The sequence below is a fragment of the Vulpes vulpes genome, chromosome 3, assembly GCF_048418805.1.
Source record: "Vulpes vulpes isolate BD-2025 chromosome 3, VulVul3, whole genome shotgun sequence".
Lineage (NCBI taxonomy): Eukaryota > Metazoa > Chordata > Mammalia > Carnivora > Canidae > Vulpes > Vulpes vulpes.
This window is the reverse complement of record NC_132782.1, coordinates 143,202,021-143,224,595: the sequence shown is the minus strand read 5'-3', so window position 1 is coordinate 143,224,595 and position 22,575 is coordinate 143,202,021. Positions and strand designations below refer to the sequence as shown.

The 22,575-nt window shown below is 37.0% G+C and overlaps 1 protein-coding gene across 3 annotated transcripts; it reads left to right on the top strand.

Moving 5' to 3' along the window:
- Positions 1 to 289: 289 nt before the first annotated feature.
- IFI44 (interferon induced protein 44) lies at positions 290 to 19,475 on the top strand. Of its 3 annotated transcripts, none has more exons than XM_026004770.2 (9): positions 290 to 874; positions 1,120 to 1,619; positions 6,569 to 6,605; positions 7,335 to 7,530; positions 7,684 to 7,833; positions 10,666 to 10,837; positions 11,877 to 11,977; positions 13,591 to 13,768; positions 14,169 to 19,206. In XM_026004770.2, the coding sequence occupies exons 2-9, from the start codon at positions 1,130 to 1,132 to the stop codon at positions 14,180 to 14,182; spliced, it is 1,338 nt and encodes a 445-aa protein (XP_025860555.2). In that variant the 5' UTR covers positions 290 to 874; positions 1,120 to 1,129; the 3' UTR covers positions 14,183 to 19,206. The 3 variants fall into 3 exon arrangements, with proteins under 3 accessions (XP_025860555.2, XP_025860556.2, XP_072610888.1); XM_026004771.2 differs by having other exon boundaries at positions 476 to 874; positions 13,591 to 13,765; XM_072754787.1 differs by lacking the exon at positions 14,169 to 19,206 and adding an exon at positions 19,242 to 19,475 and having other exon boundaries at positions 757 to 874; positions 13,591 to 13,765.
- Positions 19,476 to 22,575: the final 3,100 nt, after the last annotated feature.

Below are 22,575 nucleotides of genomic sequence, written 5' to 3'. Positions count from 1 at the left end.
ATGTCCATTCCACTGATGATACAAGCAATTCGTCGAACATGAAGATCCCTGGCTTCCTTAGTGAACTGACAGTTGTTTGCCAGGCAATGTTAGAGCCTCCTGCTTGAGCCTGAGTTCTTGAGACCTTCTGCCAAATGAAAAAGAGTCTCCTGCTTTTCTGAGTCAGGGAACAGTGGGAACTGAGCATGAAAGATGTTCAGATGGTGGTGACATTGTCCTCAACACTTGCTGATCTCCAAAAGCCTTACATACTGCCTCAGTGTTCTCTGTGTGAGACTGCTGCTCCTCTGTCACAGCTAGACAGAAGTCTCCACAGTTCTTGGCTGAAATAAATCTCAAGAAAGTTGTTTTCAGACTGCATGTCTTACTCAAGAACTAGTGGATTTTAATACCAAATAGATAAATAAAAATCCCCAGGAAAACAAACCAACAAACAAACAGCACAGGAAACAGTGGACTCTGATGAGAGGAAGTTGATAGCAGAGAAGTGGACACTTTGAGGCCTGTGTCCTGGAGCAGGAATAGACAGCACTTTTTGGTATCTCAACATAGAGAAATTGAATTTCTCTTTCCAAAAGTCACTTAAAAATCTAGCGAGCTGTTAGGTTTTCTTCTGACTTCAATTCTTTGACTTTCCTAATATTTTTATTTGACTTGACTGTATATGTTGAACTGGGCCGCTTTGTGCTCCCTCACAGAAGGAAGCTGGCACCCGGCCAAGTGGGCTGGGCCTTTCTGAGTTTCATTTTCCTTTTCTCGGAGTCCCTGAAGCCTGGAGGTTGCTGAAGAATTTTCTTTCTATCTTGTGTCTGCTTAGCTATCAGGACAGAGCAGCTATCCTTGGCTTCAGTCCCTGTACAGATTCTACAAACAGGTAAATGACTTGCTGCTTTTCACTATTCCTAGCCACTTGCCAATAGAAGTCTTCTTTTTTGAATTGAAAAAAATAATTTAGAATGAAAAGCTAGTTAAAGATTTTTTCTTGCTATTTGATCATCCTCCATTTCTTCATCTTATGTCTAATGTAGAGTAAATAAGAGGCACAAATGTAAGCTTTGTGACAGTATGTGTTACCTGTTTTTCAATATTTAATGGAGAATGTGTTTGATTTTCTACTAGATTGAGAAGTATGGCAGTGACAACTTGTTTGACAGAGATGCAAGAAAAGAAGCTGCAAAGTTGTTTTGGAGGAAAACGGTTTACCCTTCTCTATAAAGCGAGTGTCCATGATTTCTCTGGCCATAATGTGTACAAGAGATGCAATAACCAAGGGCCTACTGTGATGGTGATTTATAGTGGACATGATATTTTTGGGGCATATATAAAAGACAGTTACCAGGAATATGGTGAAAAAATTCCCATTGTCCTATTTGCCTTTCAAAAGAATGAAATTTCAGAATGCAAAATAGGTGCATATTCACCATCTACATTTCTCTGTCTGTACAATGAAGATAATTGTTCAGAATTCCTCTTAAATCTGGATGGAAAAAAAGTGACTATGAAATTAGATGCAATTGAGAAACTTCAACTGAAAGGTCAAGTTTCAAATGAGAGACATCAAAAGCATCAAAAAGATCAAATTATTTCCATTAAGGAATGTGAAGTTTTTCGATGTGAAGGTAGGTTTAATCAGATAAACTTATATAGAGTTTTCTCCTGAATGTTTGGGAGATTTTGACTTATCTCTTTAAGAAAGAATCTCCTTATCTCTGGGTGACCCAGACTGAAACCTGGCCACACATTGTTTGCTGAGACCCAACCATGGCCAAAAGTAGCATTTACAGTTTTCTGGAGTGTGTTTGTGTGGGAGAAGGAGTAAGGGAGGATGAGGAAAGGTAGAAGGAGAAGGGAGAGAAAGAGAGAGAGGCAGCAAACCTAAAGATTGTTAGATTCTCTTGGAATGAAACCAAAGCTTGAACTCCTCTTGATTGGTACTAGATCCAGCAGTTTCCCATTGTATCCATTATATCAAAAGATCAAAATTAAGTTACTTATTTTTCTGCTAAAGGACATTGTCTCCAGTATTTTCTTTTATAAATAATGCTTTGGTAAGGTATTTATGAATATAATTGTGCCCAAAAATGCTTTTTTAATAGTAACTTCGTGGAAGTAGGATTGTTGTTTAAGAATTATTTACATTCACACTTTGATAGATACCTCTCAAAAGCTTTTATACTATCCCCAAGAGTGTTATAGAAATGCCTATTTCCCTATCTTCTTGCCACTATTCGGTAATATCAAATGTTAGAATATTTGCAATCTGATAGTCAAAGGATGGTTTCTCATTTTCTTCCGTGCTTATTCCTGATTACTAGCAAGTCTATAGGTAGTGGCTATTTAAATTTCTTCTCTGAAATAGTTATTAATGTCTATCCATTTAAAAGAAGGGACCCTGGGAATGATAATCCTTGAGTATTTTCATGTTCCAAACTAATGGTTTGTGGTCTTTATACTTGAATGATCATCAGAGTATATAATTTTGGGGGAGGGGCGATTTTGTAATGTTTCCACACTATTGATGTTGCTGTGGAAAACCTAGGGCCAGACTTACTTGTTTTTATTGTTTCCCTTTGGATGATTTGATCTTTCTTCCTGGCTGCCCCAAACGTTTAAAATGTTTTTTGTTGATCTTTGGTAAATTTACCTGGCTATGTCATGATGTTGACAATCATGGGTCAGTTAAGAAAACTTTATATTGAAGTATAACACGTAGGGACGCCTGGGTGGCTCAGCGGTTGAACATCTGCCTTTGGCTCAGGGCGTGATCCCAGGGTCACGGGATCAAGTCCCACATCTGGCTCCCTGCATGGAGCCTGCTTCTCCCTCTGCCTGTGTCTCTGCCTTTCTCTCTGTGTGTCTCTCATGAATAAAAAAATAAAATCTAAAAAAAAAAAGTATAACCCATAAACAGAGAAGTGCACAATTGATAAATGTATCAACTGACAAACTTTTGTAAATTAGACACACTAATACAGCCACTAGTGAGATGAAGAAATAGATTATTATCATCGTTTCAAAAGACTCCTTGCTGATTCTTTCAGCTTATTACCAACCCAAGTTAATTGTTGCTTTGGCTTCTGTCAACATTAATTACTTCTTGTTTTTGAATTCTATATAAATGGAATCATATCAAAATATGTACTCTTTTCTGCTTGGCTTCTTATGTTCAATATTATGTTTGGGGGACTGAGCTAAACCAGGGATTGGTTTATAAAATAAGACCTCTACAAATCAGATATCTTACCCAGTATTAGGTTTGGGTAATAATTTCAGGGATAAAGGCAATCAGAAATCTCAGAGAAGGCGGAAAGGGTGCAAGAATATTCTGTGTGTCTCCTAGGTCCTTGCTTTGCTTATTAGACATATGTTTCTGTATAAAAACAACAAGCAGAGTTGTTTTATGAAGTTTATGGGCCACTTTACATATTGAAGAGTGATTATGTAATGGAACCTTTATATGTCAGTGCTATGGCCTGACTGTGCCACCCCCCCCCACAATTCATATGTTCACTGAATATGACTATACTTGGAGATGGGGCCTCGAAGGAAGTAATTAAGGTTAAGTGAGGTCATAAGAGTGGGGCCTTAACTCAAGACGACAAGCATTCCTATAAGAAGGGACACCGGAGAGCTTACTCTCCGCCCATGAACATATAAGAAGTGGTCATGGGAGAGCACCGTGAGATGGCTGCCCCCTACAAAACAAGAGAAGAGGCCTCAGGATGAAATTTACCTTACTGCACAGTGTTCTTGGACTTCTCAGCTTCCAGAACTGTGAGAAATACATTTCTGTTGTCCTTGAGCAGACGAAAGCGGTCAGCTTACATGACAGTTCCTGTTGAAGATGTGCTCATGAATCCATAGGATCCGTATTTATTTATCCTAAGTAATCCTTAGCCAGGAACATCCTGTTAAGGACATTCAAGAGATAAGTATGTTCCTTGCAGGAGATATCATTAGTCTGTTTACCAGGAGATAAGATTTGTAGCATATTTGCAAAGGAATCAGGTTGAGTCATTTTCTTTTTTTCCCCTGAGAGTGTTATTTGGTAAACTGAGCAAATGTATCTCAGGACAGCTGTTTAACTCCCTGCCTCCCTACTGATTCATCCATATTATGTGTTGTAGTCATTTGTTCCTTTTCATTTCCATATACTTTGCCAGTGTAATGATTCCATCTTTCTTTCTTTCTTTCCTTTCTTTCATTCTTTTTTTTCTTTCTCTCTCTCTCTTTTTTTTTAGGTAGGGTCCATGCCCGGTGTGGAGCCCAACTCCAGGCTTGAACTCAGGACCTGTGCTGAGATCAAGTCAGGCACTTAACTGACTGAGCCACTCAGGAGCCTCTATTTTTGTTTTCTTTTGGTTTTTTAATAAAATTGCTGTTGGTAGACATTTGAGTTTTCTAGTTGGGGGCTATTACAAATAATACTGCTATAAGCATTCTTGTACATGTGTTTTAGTTCATATTTTTTAAAGAATATAAATATAAACTTTCTGGGTCATCAGATTTGTGTATGTTCAGCTTCAATGGATTCTGACAAAGTTTTACAACATAGTCCTAGCAATTTCCACTGTTGCAAGCAGTATATTAGAGTTTCCATCATGTCTGAATTTTTCCCAACACTTTTTGTTATAATATGTAGCCATTTTGGCATGTGAGTTGTGGCATGACATTTTGTGAATTTGGTTTTCTTTGATTAGACTAGTCAGTAATATATTTTATAGTTTAAACCAATTACTATATTAATTTATCCTTTCTTCAATGTACAAAATTTATCTTGTGTTTTTGTTAATTCCTTCTTATATTTCTAAGGTTTGTTTCAATATTCTTTTCTATTTTCTATTTTCAAAAATTTCCTTCTTTCTTGTTATTAACAAAGTGTACTTTATCACAAGGTTGATATAGTGTTTATATTATTATTTTCTATATATTTACAATTTTGATTTTTAATTTCCTTTTGGATGTTAAAGTTAAGGAAGTGCTTTGTAACATCCCAAGAGGTTGCTTTTCTCTTTGTTTACACTTACACTTTTTTTTGTTTTATTATAGTCATTGTATGTAGTCTTCAATATTTTTACTTTCCGTAATTTATTTTATTTTTTTAATTTTTTAAAAATTTTTATTTATTTATGATAGTCACACACACAGAGAGAGAGAGGCAGAGACATAGCCAGAGGGAGAAGCAGGCTCCATGCACCGGGAGCCGGACGTGGGATTCGATCCCGGGTCTCCAGGATCGTGCCCTGGGCCAAAGGCAGGCGCCAAACTGCTGCGCCACCCAGGGATCCCTACTTTCCGTAATTTAAAGGGATTTTCTGGAAAGATATGGATAGCCATATTTTTAAATGTTTCACATAGTATTCTTCTTTTGTATTATAGAGAATTGCCAGCATCACTATACCTGACCCTTTCAGTTTCTTTTTTAAAGATTTTATTTATTTATTTATTTATTTATTTATTTATTTATTTATTTATTTATTTATGAGAGAGAGAGAGAGAAAGCATGAGTAAGGGGAAGAGGGGGAGAGAGAATCTGCAGCAGACTCTACACTGCGGGTGGAGCCCAATGTGGTGCATGGAGTCTGACCTGGGCTTGGTCCCACTACCGGGAGATCATGACCTGAGCAGAAATCAAGATTTGGTCACTCAACCCACTGAGGCAACTAGGTGCCTTTTCTTTTCGTTTTTTCTTTTTTTCTTTTTTTTTTTTTTTGCCTTTTCAATTTTAAATCAACCACAAAAGAGTGTCTCTTCACAGAAAATAAATAATTCTGTGCCTGAGTCTCATTGTTCACATAAAGTCCTCAGCCCTTTCCTGAACACTCACTACACTCTGATGCGGTAGGGATGAGTTCTACATTCTCTTAGGAGCCAAGAAGAAAATCAAATGTATTGGAAGTTCCAGGAAATCCAATTGCAGATAGCAGGGTTTTTTTTTTAAGATTTTATTTATTTATTCATAAGAGAGGCAGAGACACAAGCAGAGGGAGAAGCAGGCTCCATGCAGGGAACCAGATGTGGGATTTGATCCCGGGTCTCCAGGATTATGCCCTGGGCAGAAGGCAGATGATAAACCACTGAGCCACCCAGGCATCCCACCGATAGTAGGTTTCAGAGAAACATTGGTACCTATGGGGTTTTTTTTTTGTTTGTGTGTCTCTGTACATTATCCCTTTCAGACCTCTTGGATTATGGAGAGTAGCTATCTTTAACTATTCTCAGTCTTTCTTTGGCCTGTCCCTGCCTTTATACCTTGCTTCTCTGATTCAGAAAGGACCTCAGTTCTCATTTCCCATGTTGGAGCAAGCCACACACTACCACTGAGTAATTGGATGAGAAGAGATCTGTGAACCATCTAATCTTACAGTGCCCACCTTGCCTCTAGCTCTAGACTCTCCAAAGAGATGTTAAGGAGGTTTGCCAGAATTTTCTCCACTTGCTTTCATTATACTGTGCTGTTCTTATGGAAAAGCTATTTTTGTATTTTTCCCTGGTGAAGGCATTGACATTCAGTTAGCCAGTCATTCAACAACTGGTAATTTGCATTTTTCTTTGATTATTCCCCTAGACTTACTGGACAAAAGAAACATGGAAGAGATTACTCAGTAAGTCAATGTTTTGAATGTTTTTTTATTCTGCTCATTATCTTAGACTTATTCTATTATAGGTTCTGTCAAATTGGCAGCATAGATTATAACAGACAGCTTGTGGATCATTAAGAATAAACTATAATTATAATTATAAAGCTGTTTGTGATAATACCAATGTTAAAACAGAAAGAACTCCAAGTAGAGGGAAAGCCTTCCTAATGTTTTTATATACTTGAAGGAAAACCATTATTTGGCTGTATGTCTACATTATATCTTAGGCTTCTTGCAGTTACAATTTCAACTATTTTAGGGAATTACTTTGGAAGGGCTGGCTGGTAGGTGGAGAATGCTTACATGAACATCAAGAATATGTTAGAAATTACCTACTTCCACAAACTTCAAAAGTCACATATTATGTTGTGCTTTTTGAAGTTTATTACTGATAAGTTATCTTCATACTTAACACAGTTCATATTTATTACTAGGTTTATATGATCTGCTTGCTTAAACCTGGTAGATTTTATGTCTGATTGGATTTAGTTTATAAGTGTTATTTTTATTTTTTCTTCTTTTATAGTAGGATTTGAAGTAGGATAATTTCGTGTCCTTTTAACAGGAAAGCAAATTGCTACTCAAAAATAAAAAAACAATATATAAGAAAAGAAAATGAATCCTAGGAAAATTTATGATAAGTTCTTGTGATCTACCCTCCAGTCAACTGTTAAAATTGTCTTGTTTCAACAGGCTCCACAAGAGCTTATTGTTTGACATAAAATCCTATAGGCCATATAGAGACCTGGTTCGCCAAATACGGATTCTGCTCCTGGGTCCAACTGGAGCTGGGAAGTCTAGCTTTTTCAACTCAGTTAAGTCTGTTTTCCGAGGCCATGTAACACACCAGGCTCTGGTGGGCTCTGACGCAGCCGGGGTGTCTGACAAGGTATGTCCATTCAAGGTCACTCAGTCTTTACTTCTTTGTTTGAGTTAATTAGGGTTGAAAAGTCTTTTGCTGGTTGACTTCATTACGTGAAGGCTTTACCTCCATTTGCAATTTAAAAAATGTACCTTAATACTGCCTTTTTCTCCTCTGTAGTACAGGGTATATTCCATTAAGGATGCGGGGCATTACAACTCCCTGCCATTTATTCTGTGTGACTCAATGGGCCTGGGTGAGGAGGACAAAGGGCCGTGCATGGATGACATAGTCTACATCTTAAAAGGCCACATTTCTGACAGATACCAGGTATGATTGAACTAATTATTGAGAAAGTATAACTGATATTTAAAATGTTTATTTTTGCTCACTATAGACAACGGCAGAGGCTAGTCTAATTTAATGCATTATGATTTATTTTCTTGAACTATACTTGTTCAAGATCATTTGTTCCTTTTTGATACTTTATTCTACAAAGAATTAAAACATCCAAAGACTCTTTTGTCAAAGCTGCCATAACAACTCTGAATGTTGTTGCATATTCAATTGCCTTTGGCTATGTGAAACAGAAATCCAAATACAGCAATTTACTCACAAAGGTAATTTTCCTTCCGTAACAGGAAGTCTGAAGGTAGGCAGCTTTGGGCCAGTGTGAAAGCTCTCTGAGGTTATCAATTTCAAAGGTCAATCTGACTTTCTCTTACTGAGACCCTCAGTATGGGGTGCTTTGTGTCCCCCTAAAATTCACTTGCCAAAGCCCTAATCCCCAATGTGATGGCATTACAGCACATTGTAGGGGATCTTTTTTTTTTTTTTTTTCAGTTGGGACCTTTGAAAGGTGATTAGGTCACAGGGTAAATCCCTCATGAATGGGAGTAGTGTCCTTACAAGAAGTGATATAAATCTTTCTCTCTGCCATATGAGGACACAGCAAGGAGATGCCAAATCTGCTAGCACCTTGATCTTGGACTTTCTAGCCCCCAGAACTGTGAGAGGTAATTTTTGTCCTGTAAGACACCAAATATGGTCATTTGTTATAACAGCTCAAGCAGACTAAGACATGTGGCTTTCATCCTTATGCTCTCAGATGTCCTAGGCGAGAGGAGGGGGGAGATTAAAGAGAAAGCCACTTTAGTCTGTCATATTTTTTAAAACTTTCTAGTACTTTTTATAAACATTTAGATTTTGAATTAGTCATTAATTTATCTAGTTCCAAATGAATAGTCAATTGTGCCAACATCTTTCATTGAATGTCTTTGCATCTTTTACCTACCAAATGTAGGGATTGGTTTTCATATTCTCTAGTTTGTTCTTTTGTTGTATTTATCAATCCCTTTATGATATTCTTGTTGTTACCATATCATTTAATTGTTTTTTAAAAGATTTTATTTATTTATTAATGAGAGATGCAGAGAGAGAGGCAGAGACATAGGGAGAGGGAGAAGCAGGCTCCATGCAGGGAGCCCGATGTCAGACTTGATCCCGGGATCCCAGGATCACACTCTGAGCCAAAGGCAGCTGCTCAACCCCTGAGCCACCCAGGTGTCCCTATTTAATTGTTTTAATTACCATAGTAATCAACTATGTCTTTATACCTCACCGGACATGTCATATTCATTACTTATTTCTTGCATCTGTTTTTCTTAACATTTTCACAATATACTTTTCCAAGTGAGCTTATTTGTATTTTATTTGATTGTTTGTGTTTGATTTGTTGGTGATTTGATTAAAATTACATTAAAATTTTATATTGAAAGTTTATTTACATCTTTGCATATCCAGTGTTTTTATCCAGAAACACAGCATGTTTTATTTTTCTATTCATGCAATGGCTTTTCATTCTTTAGTATAGCATTATCTTATAGAGGCAAAGTTTATTTTTAAATATTCTTTTTTAAAAAAACAAATTTATTATAGAGAATTTCAAACCAATGCAAAGTAGACAAGACAATTTAACGAATTCCCATTTACTCAGCTTCAACAATTTTTGATTCACAGCCCATCATCCATGTCTATCCACTTTCTCCTCTCCTGTATTATTTGGAATCAAATTTAATACATTGTAACATTTTTAAAAAAGATTTATTTATTTATTCATGAGATACACAGACTGAGAGAGAGAGAAAGAGAGAGAGAGAGAGAGAGACAGAGAGAGAGACAGAGACATAGGCAGACGGAGAAGCAGGCTCCTCGCAGGGAGTCCAATGAGGGACTTGATTCTGGATCCCTGGATCACTACCTGAGCCAGAGGCAGGCTCCCAACCACTGAGCCACCCAGGCATCCCTACATCATAGCATTTAATCCATAAATCATAGCAAGTACACCAAAACTATGGTGAACACACCCCTAGTAGTCAACTAACATTTACCCAAACCATATGCAATTAGTTTTGGCATACTGAAATGTAGTCTAAAGTCAACTTTACAAACTGGGGCATAGTCAAAGAATCCATTTTATTTCTCTGCCCCTTCAAATACATTTTTTTCCTTTTTAAAAATAAGCAACCATATAAAAATGTATGGTTTACTTTCCTTTTTTACTGTATAAGAAAATACTTACAGATTTGTGGTTCTTCTCTTTTTTGGGAAGTCATGAAATACCATATATATATATATATAAATATATATATATATATATATATATAAATATATAATTGATATATTAGAGTCTTGCTACTACAAATAGCCCTGAAGTTAATAGGCTTGTACCTACATCGTTTTGTATTTTTGCTAGTATACCTGTGACAGATTCCCAGCAGAGGGATTGCTAGTTTGAGAGTATATGCATCTCGTTTTGAACCACTTTCTGCCCTTGCATTCTGTGTGATGATGCCGGATTTCTTTCTGAATGTTCTCACCTCCACCTTCGCCCACACTGCTTCTATCTAGAACACTTTCTACTGTATGCTCGTTCCCTTTATCAGACAAACCACCCCCTACTTTGTAGCTCCCAGATTACGTGTCCCTTTCTTGCAGAAGCTTTCCTTGCCTGTGTGAACAGGCTACTTGCTACTTACATAGACTGTCTTCCCTATTGGATTGCTAGCCTCATAATATCAGAGACTTGTATACTGCCTCATACATAGTATGTGCTCATAAATATCCATGGAATTAATATATTGCTTTATGTTTACCTTACAGTTTAATCCCATGAAACCAATCACACCAGGTCATAGTAACTATATTGAAAACCCATTGCTGAAGGACAGAATTCATTGTGCGGTATTTGTGTTCAACATCAACTCTGTTGAACACCTCTCTTATGAGATGATGGCAAAGATCAAAAAAATTCGAAGGGAGTTGATAAAGTGTGGTGAGTCTCATTCCACTTTGCTATTAAGAGTAATTTATTAGACTATATTATAGAATGGTTTTAGAACAGGATGAGAAGCTTAAGAAATTGGGCATGTGAATCTTCTCTGGCCCATCAGTGTGATTCAATCAAATCAAGCTCTTGATAGCTGTATGATTCTGTGTGAGTGACTTAAACTCTCTATGGTCTCAATTTCCTAATCTATAAAATTAGTATAATAATAGCACCTACCTCAGAGATTTATTATAAGGATTAAACAAATCATTATATTTGAAGAGTTTAGCACAGTCCTCACTACCTGCTATCACTATATCCTAGCATGAATTTATTTACCAAAAGTTCTAGCTTTTCCCTTGGATCTTAAATGATTAGAAATGGAAAACAATATATCAGTAAGAAAAGGTGACAGGGAAGTAAGATGTTAGGTAGGGAGTGGTAGTATAAAGGCTTAGGAGAAGGTAAACAGGATCAGGGAATTAGAAAAGCCCCATATTGGCTTTTCTTGGCTTTATTATCCATTCTGTCTGGGAAAGAGCCAGTTTATCACAATCTTGATTAAGTTAGAAGCATGAAATGATTTACTTGCTCATTGAAGTTTGAAACCTTGCAAGGGAGGTGTGCAGAAAGCATTGTGACAGAGAGCAGTTTATTTGTGATGCTTTGACAATGCTATTTCCTCCTTCTTCTCCCCCATCTTGTTTATTAGATCTCTTTTCTCTAGTCTCCATAAAAACAATTGTTGGGATAGGACATAAGACCAGTCAACAATATTGTAGCCCAGTTTTAGTTTATCTCTTCCAAGAGGTGGTTTTATTTGAAGCCTCATTTCTTCCCATAGAAAGCAATGAAGGAAATTTCCTATATCAAAGGAATTCCATGTACTAATGAGTAGTTGAAAGGGATATTTTTAGGGGAGTGGACCTTCCCAAATCTCTGAAATGACTCCATAGAAAGCGTGTTTTATAATTGATAGCTGATTAACTGAAAAATACTGATGCTGTCTTTAATGATCAAAGTGACATGTATCTGTTTGGTCTAGGTATAATACATGTGGTGTTGCTCACTCATGTGGATAGCTTGGATCTGATTACAAAAGGTGACTTCATAGACATATATAGATGTACACCTGTGAAGTGCAAGGTAATGAATGATGTTCCTTTTTGTAAACACATATTCTGGGATATGTCACTATAATCACCTGGTACTACTGTGTATAAAAATAAAATGGAAAAAAAATAAAATGGACACCTACAGAACTTAAGAATTAAAACAATTGCTTGGATAATTCAGATTCGTGTCCCAAGATTTAAAAATTAAATATTTATTCATCTTTACACAGACACAGATCATTCCATTCATTATAATTTAATCTAATTAGGTTCAATTCAACAAATGCTTGCTTATTTATTTATTTAGAAAGATTGTATTTGTTTATTAATGAGAGACACACAGAGAGAGGCAGAGACGTAGGCAGAGGGAGAAGCAGACTTCCTGTGGGGAGCCCGATGGAGACCCTGGGGTTCCTGACCTGAGCTGAAGGCAGACACTCAACCACTGAGCCACCCAGGTGCCCATCAACAAGTATTTATTGATTGCTTTTCATACTGAGTCAGAGTGATCATCTCTAACCAGATACACAGATAATTAAAACAATTTCTCTTCACTCAAAAGCTTAGAATTTTATCAATGGAGGTGAGGGGATGGGGGGTGGGATAGGAAAAAATTGACAGAGTATGAGTATGATAAATGTCATGAAGGGACTCAAAAATGAAAGTTTAGAGAGGAAAATATTATGTTAAGGGAGATGGGGAAGATTTCATTCCTGGAGTGTCACTGGAAAATAGCTTTCAAAGAGGAGGAAAGTTTCAGGAGGTGAAGAGACAAAAAGAGGAAAAAAATTGGGGTTATGAGGATGATATATGTCAATACATCAGTGTATGAAAAGGCAGTGTGAGTGGGAAGCATGGAATCATTCCGTTTAGTGGAGGGCTGAATCCTTGTAGGAAGAGATAAAATTAAAAAGTTATATTTGCACGGGTGACTTGACTTAATTAGGTACATTACAGGGAGTCATAGCAATTTTTTTCCTCTTCTTTTAAGTTTTTATTTAAATTCCAGTTAGTTAATATACTGTATTTTATTGCTTTCAGGCTTACAATATAGTGATTCAACACTTCCATATATCACCCAGTGCTCATCACAAGTGTCCTCCTTCATTCCCATCACCTATTAAATCTACCATCTGTGAGATGGGTGCCATCATTACCGCATTTTAAAGATGAGGAAACAAAAGCACAGTGTTTTTGACAGTGACAAGAAGTAACAGAGCCCCGTTTTGAACCCAGGTGGTGTCATTCCACAGAGAAATTAGTCTAAGCAAGAATTAAATATCATCATTAAACTAGTCTAATAAAAATTGACTAATCATGAGAATACTTATAATAGGAAACAGGGAAATTACAGATTCCAGCGTAAGAGTATTAAAAATGCTTCAGTTTCAAAGTTATCTAATAGAACTATTAGTTATCTTTCATTTCTAATTCACATGGAATCTGTTGTGTGTATTCTTGATGAAAATTAATAGCGATACTGAACATTGACTTGTGAAGCTCTTTAAGAAAGTATTTATGGGACCAGATCTCTATCCTCATTTCCCCAACAGGTATACCATTGCCAAGCTCCTGCTTTTTGTCACTGTTTTCACAATATATATTGACCTAAGATAAGTCTTTGTCACTGTTTCTGTTTTGCAGTTACAGATGGTCCACAAAGAACTTGGATTTGCTCTTTCTGACATCTTGGTGGTTAGTAATTATACCTCAGAGTGGGAACTGGAGCCCGTAAAGGACCTTCTGATTCTCTCTGCACTGAGACAGATGCTGTGGGCTGCAGATGACTTCTTAGAGGATTTGCCTCCTGAGAAAACAGGTAGTTGTATTTGGTGGTATAGACACTTGAAAGTGTCAGCTCTATGGCTACCCCCTGCTTGGATCTATTGTTCACCATGTTTCTCAAATTCTCTCGACAATACATGCTGCGCCATTTCAATCAAAGATCAGATAGAAGTTTCAATCTATACTAAAATCTTATTTTAGTTTGTAAGAAATCAGATTAGGATATGCTACCCTCTTTGTTCTCTCTCACTTGCAAATGACGAAGAAACCCTCAAGCTACTACTGATCCTACCATCTTGGTTTCTCTCCTTCATAGAGCATGCACTTCCAAAGTTGGGGTTGGTTGGTTTAGACCCCCAGTAACCCAATGTTCCCCTTCCTTCTGGTTTCTCTTCCCTAAATAATCCAGTAATAGTATTTTGTTTCTCTTTTCTCAGAGAAAAAGAAGTAAAAGAAGGAAACAAATATGTGACTCCTTCACATACTAATAATTTTAATCTCATCATAGAAGAGCAAAAACTGAGAAATAAGAAAACAGGAAAAATAGAAGTAGCTGAAACGGAAGGGGCATATTTTATGTATATCTGGAATGAAGATGCATATGCGAAATTGTAATACCTGCAAATAACTAGGAACAGCTATTAATAGGAAAGCTAATAGCTTTATAGCTATTAATGGTGAAAAAAAAAGATTATAGTTTCTTTTGGATTTATGTTCTGTATCTGTGTGAAAAATGAAGGTTTCTTCTTACAAAACCTGTTACCTTAAGTGTGTGTGTGCTTTTAGCAAAGTTTATTTTAATATAACTTGTCAGCATATTTTGATCTTCACCCACGTCATCTTAATTTTGCCTTCTTGTTTTATTTCTAAAGCATTTGATCTTCTCTTTGGGTCTCCAGTCAATGTTGTATTCTTTAACCTAAAGCCATGTTTTTGTTTGTATAATATCTAAACCCTTTTCCAGGATGTGACAATTAATATTTATGAGAATTCTAGAGAATTAAAACTGACTATAGTTTGATTTTCTGCCAACTACGACTATTTTAGTTACAAGTGAAAAGACTCAACCTGAATTATACGAATAAAAAATAAACCATAGAAAAGGCTGGGATTGAACAGAACTGCCTCAGCTAGTTGTATCTATAGATTCAAAATCTATCCTCTCTTTCTCTCTCTTGCAGACATGCTCTCACACCCACACCCACCCACACCCACATACACAAGCACAGACTCTCTGGTTCCTTCTTTGTGTCTTTTGCTGTCATTTTCTCAGGCTAGCATTCTTGATAAATCCTGAGCCATCTGAACCCAACCTTCAAGTTGACATTCATTCAGTCCCAGGACCCAAAAAGGAAGAGGGCTTTTCTTTTCCAGTTTCATTATGAAATATTCCAAAAAAGGACCGCAATTGATCTAGTTTGAATCATATGTTGAGCCTATAGGAGCAATCACTTTATCTCCAGAAGAGGGAGAAATATAATCATCCTACCTTGAGTCATACTTGCCCAGGAAGAGTGATTTGTTATTAGAAACAGGGAGTTAATCATGGACATGGTCGCTGTTGTATTAACTCAGCTGGAGACGCACCTCAAGAAGTATCTCACAGATTCAGAACATTTTGTATCTAGTTTCTCACTTAAATTATAAAGAAAGTCTTATCAATAGGTCTAAAATTGTTAACAGTTACTTTAAAAAAGCTATTTATTAATATATATGCATAAAAAGTACAGAGTTCATGGCTCAGTACATTTTGATAGACTTAACCCATAAAACTAGAACTCAGGTAAGAAACAGAACATTGTAGAATATCCTAGAAGTCCCCCATCTAGCCACTTAGGATATCCACTACTCTGGCTGCTAATTGCATAGATTGGTCTTGTCTCTTTTATCACTTACATAACATCATGCACTATTTACTCTTTTGGATCTGACTTATTTCATGAGATAGTATATTTGTTTGATTCCTATTATTGTACATAAGTAAAGATAATTTAATCTTATCTCTCATGTTATTGTGATGTTAATGGGCAGTTCTAATACTTTCCTTATAGGTCAACATACATGTTGTGTTAAGCATTTTTCTTATTTATAACTACATAGAAATAAACCATATGACTTTGGGTCTTTCCAGTTTTGTATGATAATAAATATTCCATAATGGGAACATACTATATTTCAGTTTGTAAATATACCTTGGAAATGAGAAGTAGCATCATGAATAAGTTGATATTATCCTAAAATTTATGGAGTTGTGTAAAGGGTCAAATATAGTCAAGATGTTCTTAAAGAATGAAGTGGGAAACAAGGTATAAAGAGACATATTAAGAAATGTAAGTTGACTTTGGTGCATTAATAAATTAATGGAACAGAATGGAGAATCCGGAAACAGACTCAAACACGTCTGGACATTTGTCCTATGATAAGGTTAGCATTGCAGATGGATGGAAAAACAACAGACAGTTCATAAATGGTCTAGTCAATTGGTTTGGGGAAAAATAACAGTGAATCCTTCACATTATACACAAAAGTCTACTTTAGGTGAACTAAGTACCTATGTGCTAAAGGGCATTGAGAAGATAAAGTAGAAGGGTACTTTTATAATGGGGGTAATAAAATATTTCTTATGTCATATTTATTAAACAAGATACAAAAAGCTTAATCTCAAAAGAGATTGAAAATTCAACTACACTGAAATCAGTAACTTTTATATTCAACAAATCCCATTAAGATAGTGAAAAGACACCACAAAATGTGGAAAAACATATGACTAACAAAGAACTAATAAAAGGATGTACAAAGTAATCCTACAGGTCTAGAAGAAAACTAAAACATGACAGAAAATGAACCAAAGACTTGAGAAAGAGCTCTAAAGAAAAAGGAAATTCAAATATTTCCTTTTTGAATGTGTTCTATATCAGAAGAAATGTGTTCTATATCATTAGTAATAATTAAAAAATCCAAACTAAAATAATTTGATTCTTTTTTTATGTTTATTGAGATTTAGTTGACATATAAAGTATGCATATTTAAGGTGTAAAATTGAGTGATTTTTGACATATGAATATACCGTAAAACGATCTTGACAATCCAGGTAGCAAATATTTCTATCCCTCCCTCCAAAAATATTTACATGGGGCCTTCATAATCCATTCTCTTAATTCCACCTCTTGTTCTGATCCTCAGATGATCGCTGGTCTGTACTCTGTCACTGTAAGTTACTTTTCATTTTTTAGAATTTATATACATGAAATTGTACAAAATATACCCTTTTGTGTCTGGCTTCTTTTATTCAGTGTGTTTTGAGATTCAACCCTATTGTTGCATGTAACAATAGTTCTTTCTTTTTTTTGAGTGGTATTTCATGGTGTGAATATACTACATTTCTTTATCCATTCATCTGTTAACAGACTTTTGGATGGTTTGTGGTAAAGTTCAAGATATGCAGACAGACCTGATGAGCTAGCAATTTGACTCTCAGTTATGTATCTTAGGGATACTTTCATGTGTGCACCTGAATACATGTATAAGAATTTTTGTAGTAGCATTGTTCATCATAGTCCCAATTGGAAACAACCCACATACCCATCAATAGTAGAAAAGATAACCCACATACCCATCAATAGTATAAAATTGTGCCATATTATATAAAGTACTTCATTTCATATAGCAAAGAAAATTAAAGAATTATATATACAATAGTGCAAATACTGCAAATATAATATTGACTAAAGGGTAAAGACATCAATGAATCTATACATTATGAATAGATTTGTATAAATCTCACAAAAATTCTAAATAAAAGGAGGAAATGACGACCATAAAAAGATGGTGATTACCTTTCAAGGGTTTGGGGTTGTGAAGAGTCAGGGGCTCACCTAGCTGTTTTGCAGAAGCTAAAAATGTCCCATGTGTTGAACAGGGTGGTGATGAAATGGATATTTGCTTTATAATTATTTTTAAGTTGTGTATTTATCTTGCATGCACTTTCTGTATGTATTATATATTTTGTAATTAAAAAAGAAAAAAATGAGAAACGATATCATATACAAACATTAGAATTAGACAAAACTGAGTCTCTGCTACATCATATGTGATCTTTAAAAAGTCTCTCATTTCCCGATCTTACAGATGATGATAACACTTTATTCATAGATATGTTGTAAGAACTAAATTAGATAATATCTACAAGTAGATTATCAGTGCAGGTGCTTAGAAACAGAAACTCAGGTGCTCATGGGCATTGCTAATTTTGTATAATGGCAAACTGATACAAAAGTTAGACTTGGATTTTGGTAGCTCATAAAAAAAAAAAAAAAGATGAAAGAGACCTAAAGTCAAATTATCAGAGTTTTCGATTTTGGTTGTTTGATATGCAGTTTTTTTTTTTTTTTAATATACCTTTGGCTTCAAGAGCATATTGTATCTCAAATGCAAACTTTATAACAGCAGAGAAACATATTAAATGGCTTGGTCACGTCTGCCCCCTGCTGGCCCTACAAAGCGGGAAGGATGCTGAAGGTTGAATTTGGAAGCTCACATAAAAACTAAAGTTTTTCTAATTTTTCGAAAAGCTATCACGACAGAAACAATTTTAAATGTGTAATTTCGTAAAAGGTATGCAAAATTTACATTTTTCCTGGTGTTGAAGCTGTGGTAGTATTTGGAAATGCTGTGTTCTGCATTCTCTAATATTTCTGGCGTTATATTAGACTTATTATTATGCAAATTTGCATTTTAAGCTAACAGTAATGTGCCCCATGTTAGCATTTTTGTTAACCTGCAGAATAGAAAATTGAATGTACAATATTTAAGGCTTATGGTGATCAATGAACACACAAAATGAGTACTTTTGCCCCTTGCTTTTCATAAATGTGATCCCCAATTACATTACTTTTGGATGAAGTCTTGAACCCACTTATCCAGGAGTTAATTTGTATAGACAAATCACAGTTGTGGGGAGCAGGAGAAACATTATACTTCAAGTGCTGTGTTCTCTCAATTTTGATTTCTATTTGATTTAGGATTATTACTTATGAACCAAGAGTTTGCATATTAGTTACTGTAGCAAATTGCTACCAAAGCATGAAAATACGCCTTGTTTCCCTGCCAATGCTGCCTTTGTAGAGATTTACAGTGGATTCCTTTCCTTTCAGTTACAAAAGTATTGAGTCCAACCTTTCTTAGGATGGTTTTCCTAATCTGGACATATTTGATCTCATATTTGATAAACTGTAAAACAAGAGCTCAACTGCGTGACTTCCTCCTCTTCCCTCTTTTGTGCATTCTCCTGTCTCCATTGCTTTGTTCATACTTTGGGGGCAGTTACTTAATTTCCGTTTGCCTTGTTTTCTCATCTGGTAAATGGGGATACTTCACCTATGTCGATTATTTTGAGGATTAAATGAGAAAGTATATGTAAAGTACTTTTTGAAAAGTGTCTGAAACAGAGTAAGCACTAAATGCCTTTAAGTATTATTCACTTTTCCCTGGCCTTTTTTTTTTTTTTAAAGATTTTATTTATTCATTCATGAGAGACACATAGAGTAAGAGAGAGAGAGAGGCAGAGACACAGGCAGAGGGAGAAGCAGGCTCCATGAGGGTCCAACGCGGGACTCCAGGATCAGGCCCTGCGCTGAAGGCGACGCTAAACCGCTGAGCCACCCGGGCTGCCCTTCTTGACTTTCTGTAATATTTCTCCCCTTTCCCATCTACCACCTACCAATAAAGAATTGTTTTCTCTGCCATTGGCATTCTGCTGACTTTTTGTAGATATCATTCAAGCATTATCACACTCTGCGAATTATCTTGCTACATGACTGTGTACGTGGTACACAGCTTCTTGTGGGCAGGAGTCCAAATAGTACAGTTTCTGGGCATAATAGACATCCAATAATGTTTTGGGAGACTAAAAGAAGTGATGAGAAAACATATGAAGGTTGCTGGTATGTGAACCCGATTCATTTAATGCCAATTGAAAACAACAACAAAAAACTATTTTTAAATATAGGAAGCTAAAGTAAGAAGAGGCAAAGAAAGGTAGAGCTGAAGCCATTACTCCTTTTAATGGTCAGTCTTTTTTTTTTAATATTTTATTTATTTATTCATGAGAGACACAGAGAGAGAGGCGGAGACATAGGCAGGGAGAGAAGCAGGCTTCCTGTGGGGAGCCTGATGCAGGACTCAATCCCAGGACCCTGGGGTCATGTCCTGAGCCAAAGGCAGACGCTCAACCACTGAGCCACCCAAGTGCCCTTAAGAGTCAGTCTTAAAGGTTGCCCTTATTTATCAGACTCTGGCAGAAAATAGAAGGGACTCCAGGTCTTTTAAGCCATGTGATTTTATGTAGAAATTTGGCTATGCAAGTGATGGGAAAGCTGAGAAGTCAAATGAAAGACGGAGAAGCAAGCAATAGGTTGGCCAAGTATGGGAGATGGAACTTTACCTCTATCCATCTTCAGTGTTTTCAGCTGAAGCTCTTTAACAAAATGCGGGACCAGCAGGAGAAAAACAGTTTATTAACACATGCACACCGCACATCATGATGGAGAAACCTCAATGAGTAACTCAAAACCATGGCTTGGAAAAAGATACATGCAGCCCCATATTCGTTGTAGCATTATTTACAATAACCAAGATATGGCAACAATCCAAGGGGCCATCAGCGAATAAACGGAGAAAAAAATGTGTACAACAGAATATTACTCATAAAAAAGAATGAAATTTTGCTCTTTGTGACAATATGGTTGGACCTAGAGGGTATGTATTATGCTAACTGAAATAAGTCAGACAGAGAAAGACAAGAATCACACGATTTCACTTATATGTGGAATCTAAAACCAAAACAGGGGTGCCTGGGTGGTTCAGTTAGCTAAGCGTCCAGCTTTTGATTTTGGCTCACGTCATGATCTCAGGGTCCTGGGACTGAGCCCCTCCCCCCATCCTTGGACTCTGTGCTCAGCCAGGAGTCGGCTCCAGGATTCTCTTCGTCTTGCTCTGCCCCTCCCCCAGCTGACACTTGCTCTCTAAAATAAATAAACCTTAAGAAAAAATAAAAATGAAACAAATGACCAAAAAAAAAAAAAAAAAAGCAAACCAGAAAGTCAAAAAAAAAAAAAAAAAAAGACCCAAATACAGAGAACAAACTGATGGTCAGAAGGGCTGGAGGGTGGAGGGTGGGGGGGTTGAGGGTGGGAGAAGGCACAAGAAGCGTCAATTTCCAGTTACAAGATAAATAAATTGTGGGGATGACAAGGACAGCATGGGGGATATAGCCAATAATCCTGTAACATCGTCATGTGGTCATACATGGTGACTCCACCTGAGGTGAGCACTGTGTGATATACAGAATCATCCAGTCTCTAGGTTGTGCACCTGAAATTTATATGCCGATTGCAAACAAACAAAATTGTGGCTTACAACTCTAGTTCATGTAGCATCCTTGTCAAAGAACAAGACATTTGTGGGGGAATGGCTGGACAAGGAGAACAGTTTTAGGCTTCCAAGATGGCAAGCTGTGGGGTGGTAAATCCATGAGAGGGCACTGATCCAGTCAGGTTTGTTTGCAGGTCGCTCTGGTGCTGTCCATGGGCCAATAAAGAGTCTGTCTCCAGGAAAGGGAGAATGTACCTCCTACCTTTAGGCAGAAGGGGGGGGGGGTGATAGAGATTTTCTTGCATTTCTTGCTTCTTAATTGCCTACAGCTCAAAAATCATTTTTAGGTCAAAGAGGCATATTTTGGGGTGAAGTATTCCAATTCCCTTCAGCTAAAACAGAGAAGCCACTACCACCCTTAGGGCGGAAGGAACAATGTGATAAGACAGAGGTCCCAGAACCGAGGGGCCAAAGCTCTCTAGAGGGAGCGAACAGAAGGGAAGGACCAAGTGAAAGGTTAGGGCTTGGGGTGGGGCTCTCCCATGGGAGCTGGAGCCAGGAAGGAGGCACTTTGGCTGCCAGAGATCATGCCCAAGAGGAAGAGGGGAGCCCGGATCTCACACGTCTGCCCTCTCATCTCTAGTGGGTACCTCCCACTGGCCAGATGCAGATGGAAACCTGCCCAGGTAGGAGCCTGGAGAAAGCGGCCTGCAGAAGTGGGCTTTCCTGTGATTGAGTGGAATCCGGTGACTGTCTGAGGAAGAGATCTAGAGGCAAAGGTGCCGGGGACCATCCTATAACTCTTTCCTTCCCCACAACTTACGTTGAGACCTCTGGTCTCTCCACTCCTAAACTCAGGCCAAACATGTACACCCTCACTACGTCTGCAGCATAGAATGCAAGCTTGATGGTTCTGCCTATTGGAATTTAACAAATTGTTCAAAGCCCAATTTGACCACATTTTATGACTTTTCTCATGCTATCAGTTACAGAAAGTATCCCACTGGTACCTTCTAGTACTTTCATTATATCTCTGTAGCAATGAATTTTGCTTTACAGTGTGGTGATTTATGTATGTGTCCTTCTCTCCTAATATTAAAAATATTTTGGGCTAATGCTAGACTAAAAAAATCCCCCCTGATTCAACACTTTCTTTGGTGCCAGAATGTGTGGACTGTGAGTTGTGTCCACAGGGCATTACCTGAGGTGGTTTGCCTCTATCCACGGCCCAGGGACTCTGGCACCAGAGAAGACTTCTGTTAGTTTAGCTACGATAGGAAAAGAACTTTCTTCCTCAGGTATGGGGACACTGAAGCTATAATGGATGTTCAGATTTTGCCCTCTCTTTTGGAGAATCCATTGTTGGCACGGACCTAATTTAGTTAGAAAAATAAGTACACTGAATTTTTTAAGGACTGTTTTTTTTTTCTTCCAAATACAGAAATTTCTATCTCTTTTTCAAGACAAGTCTCC

Coding starts and splice junctions, on each gene's coding strand:
- IFI44 (XM_072754787.1), top strand. CDS start 1,130: ATGGCAGTGACAACTTGTTTGACAGAGATGCAAGAAAAGAAGCTGCAA. Junction 7,531..7,683: donor CAGCCGGGGTGTCTGACAAG/GTATGTCCATTC, acceptor TCTCCTCTGTAG/TACAGGGTATATTCCATTAA. Junction 13,766..19,241: donor TTTGCCTCCTGAGAAAACAG/GTAGTTGTATTT, acceptor TTTTTTTTAAAG/ATTTTATTTATTCATTCATG.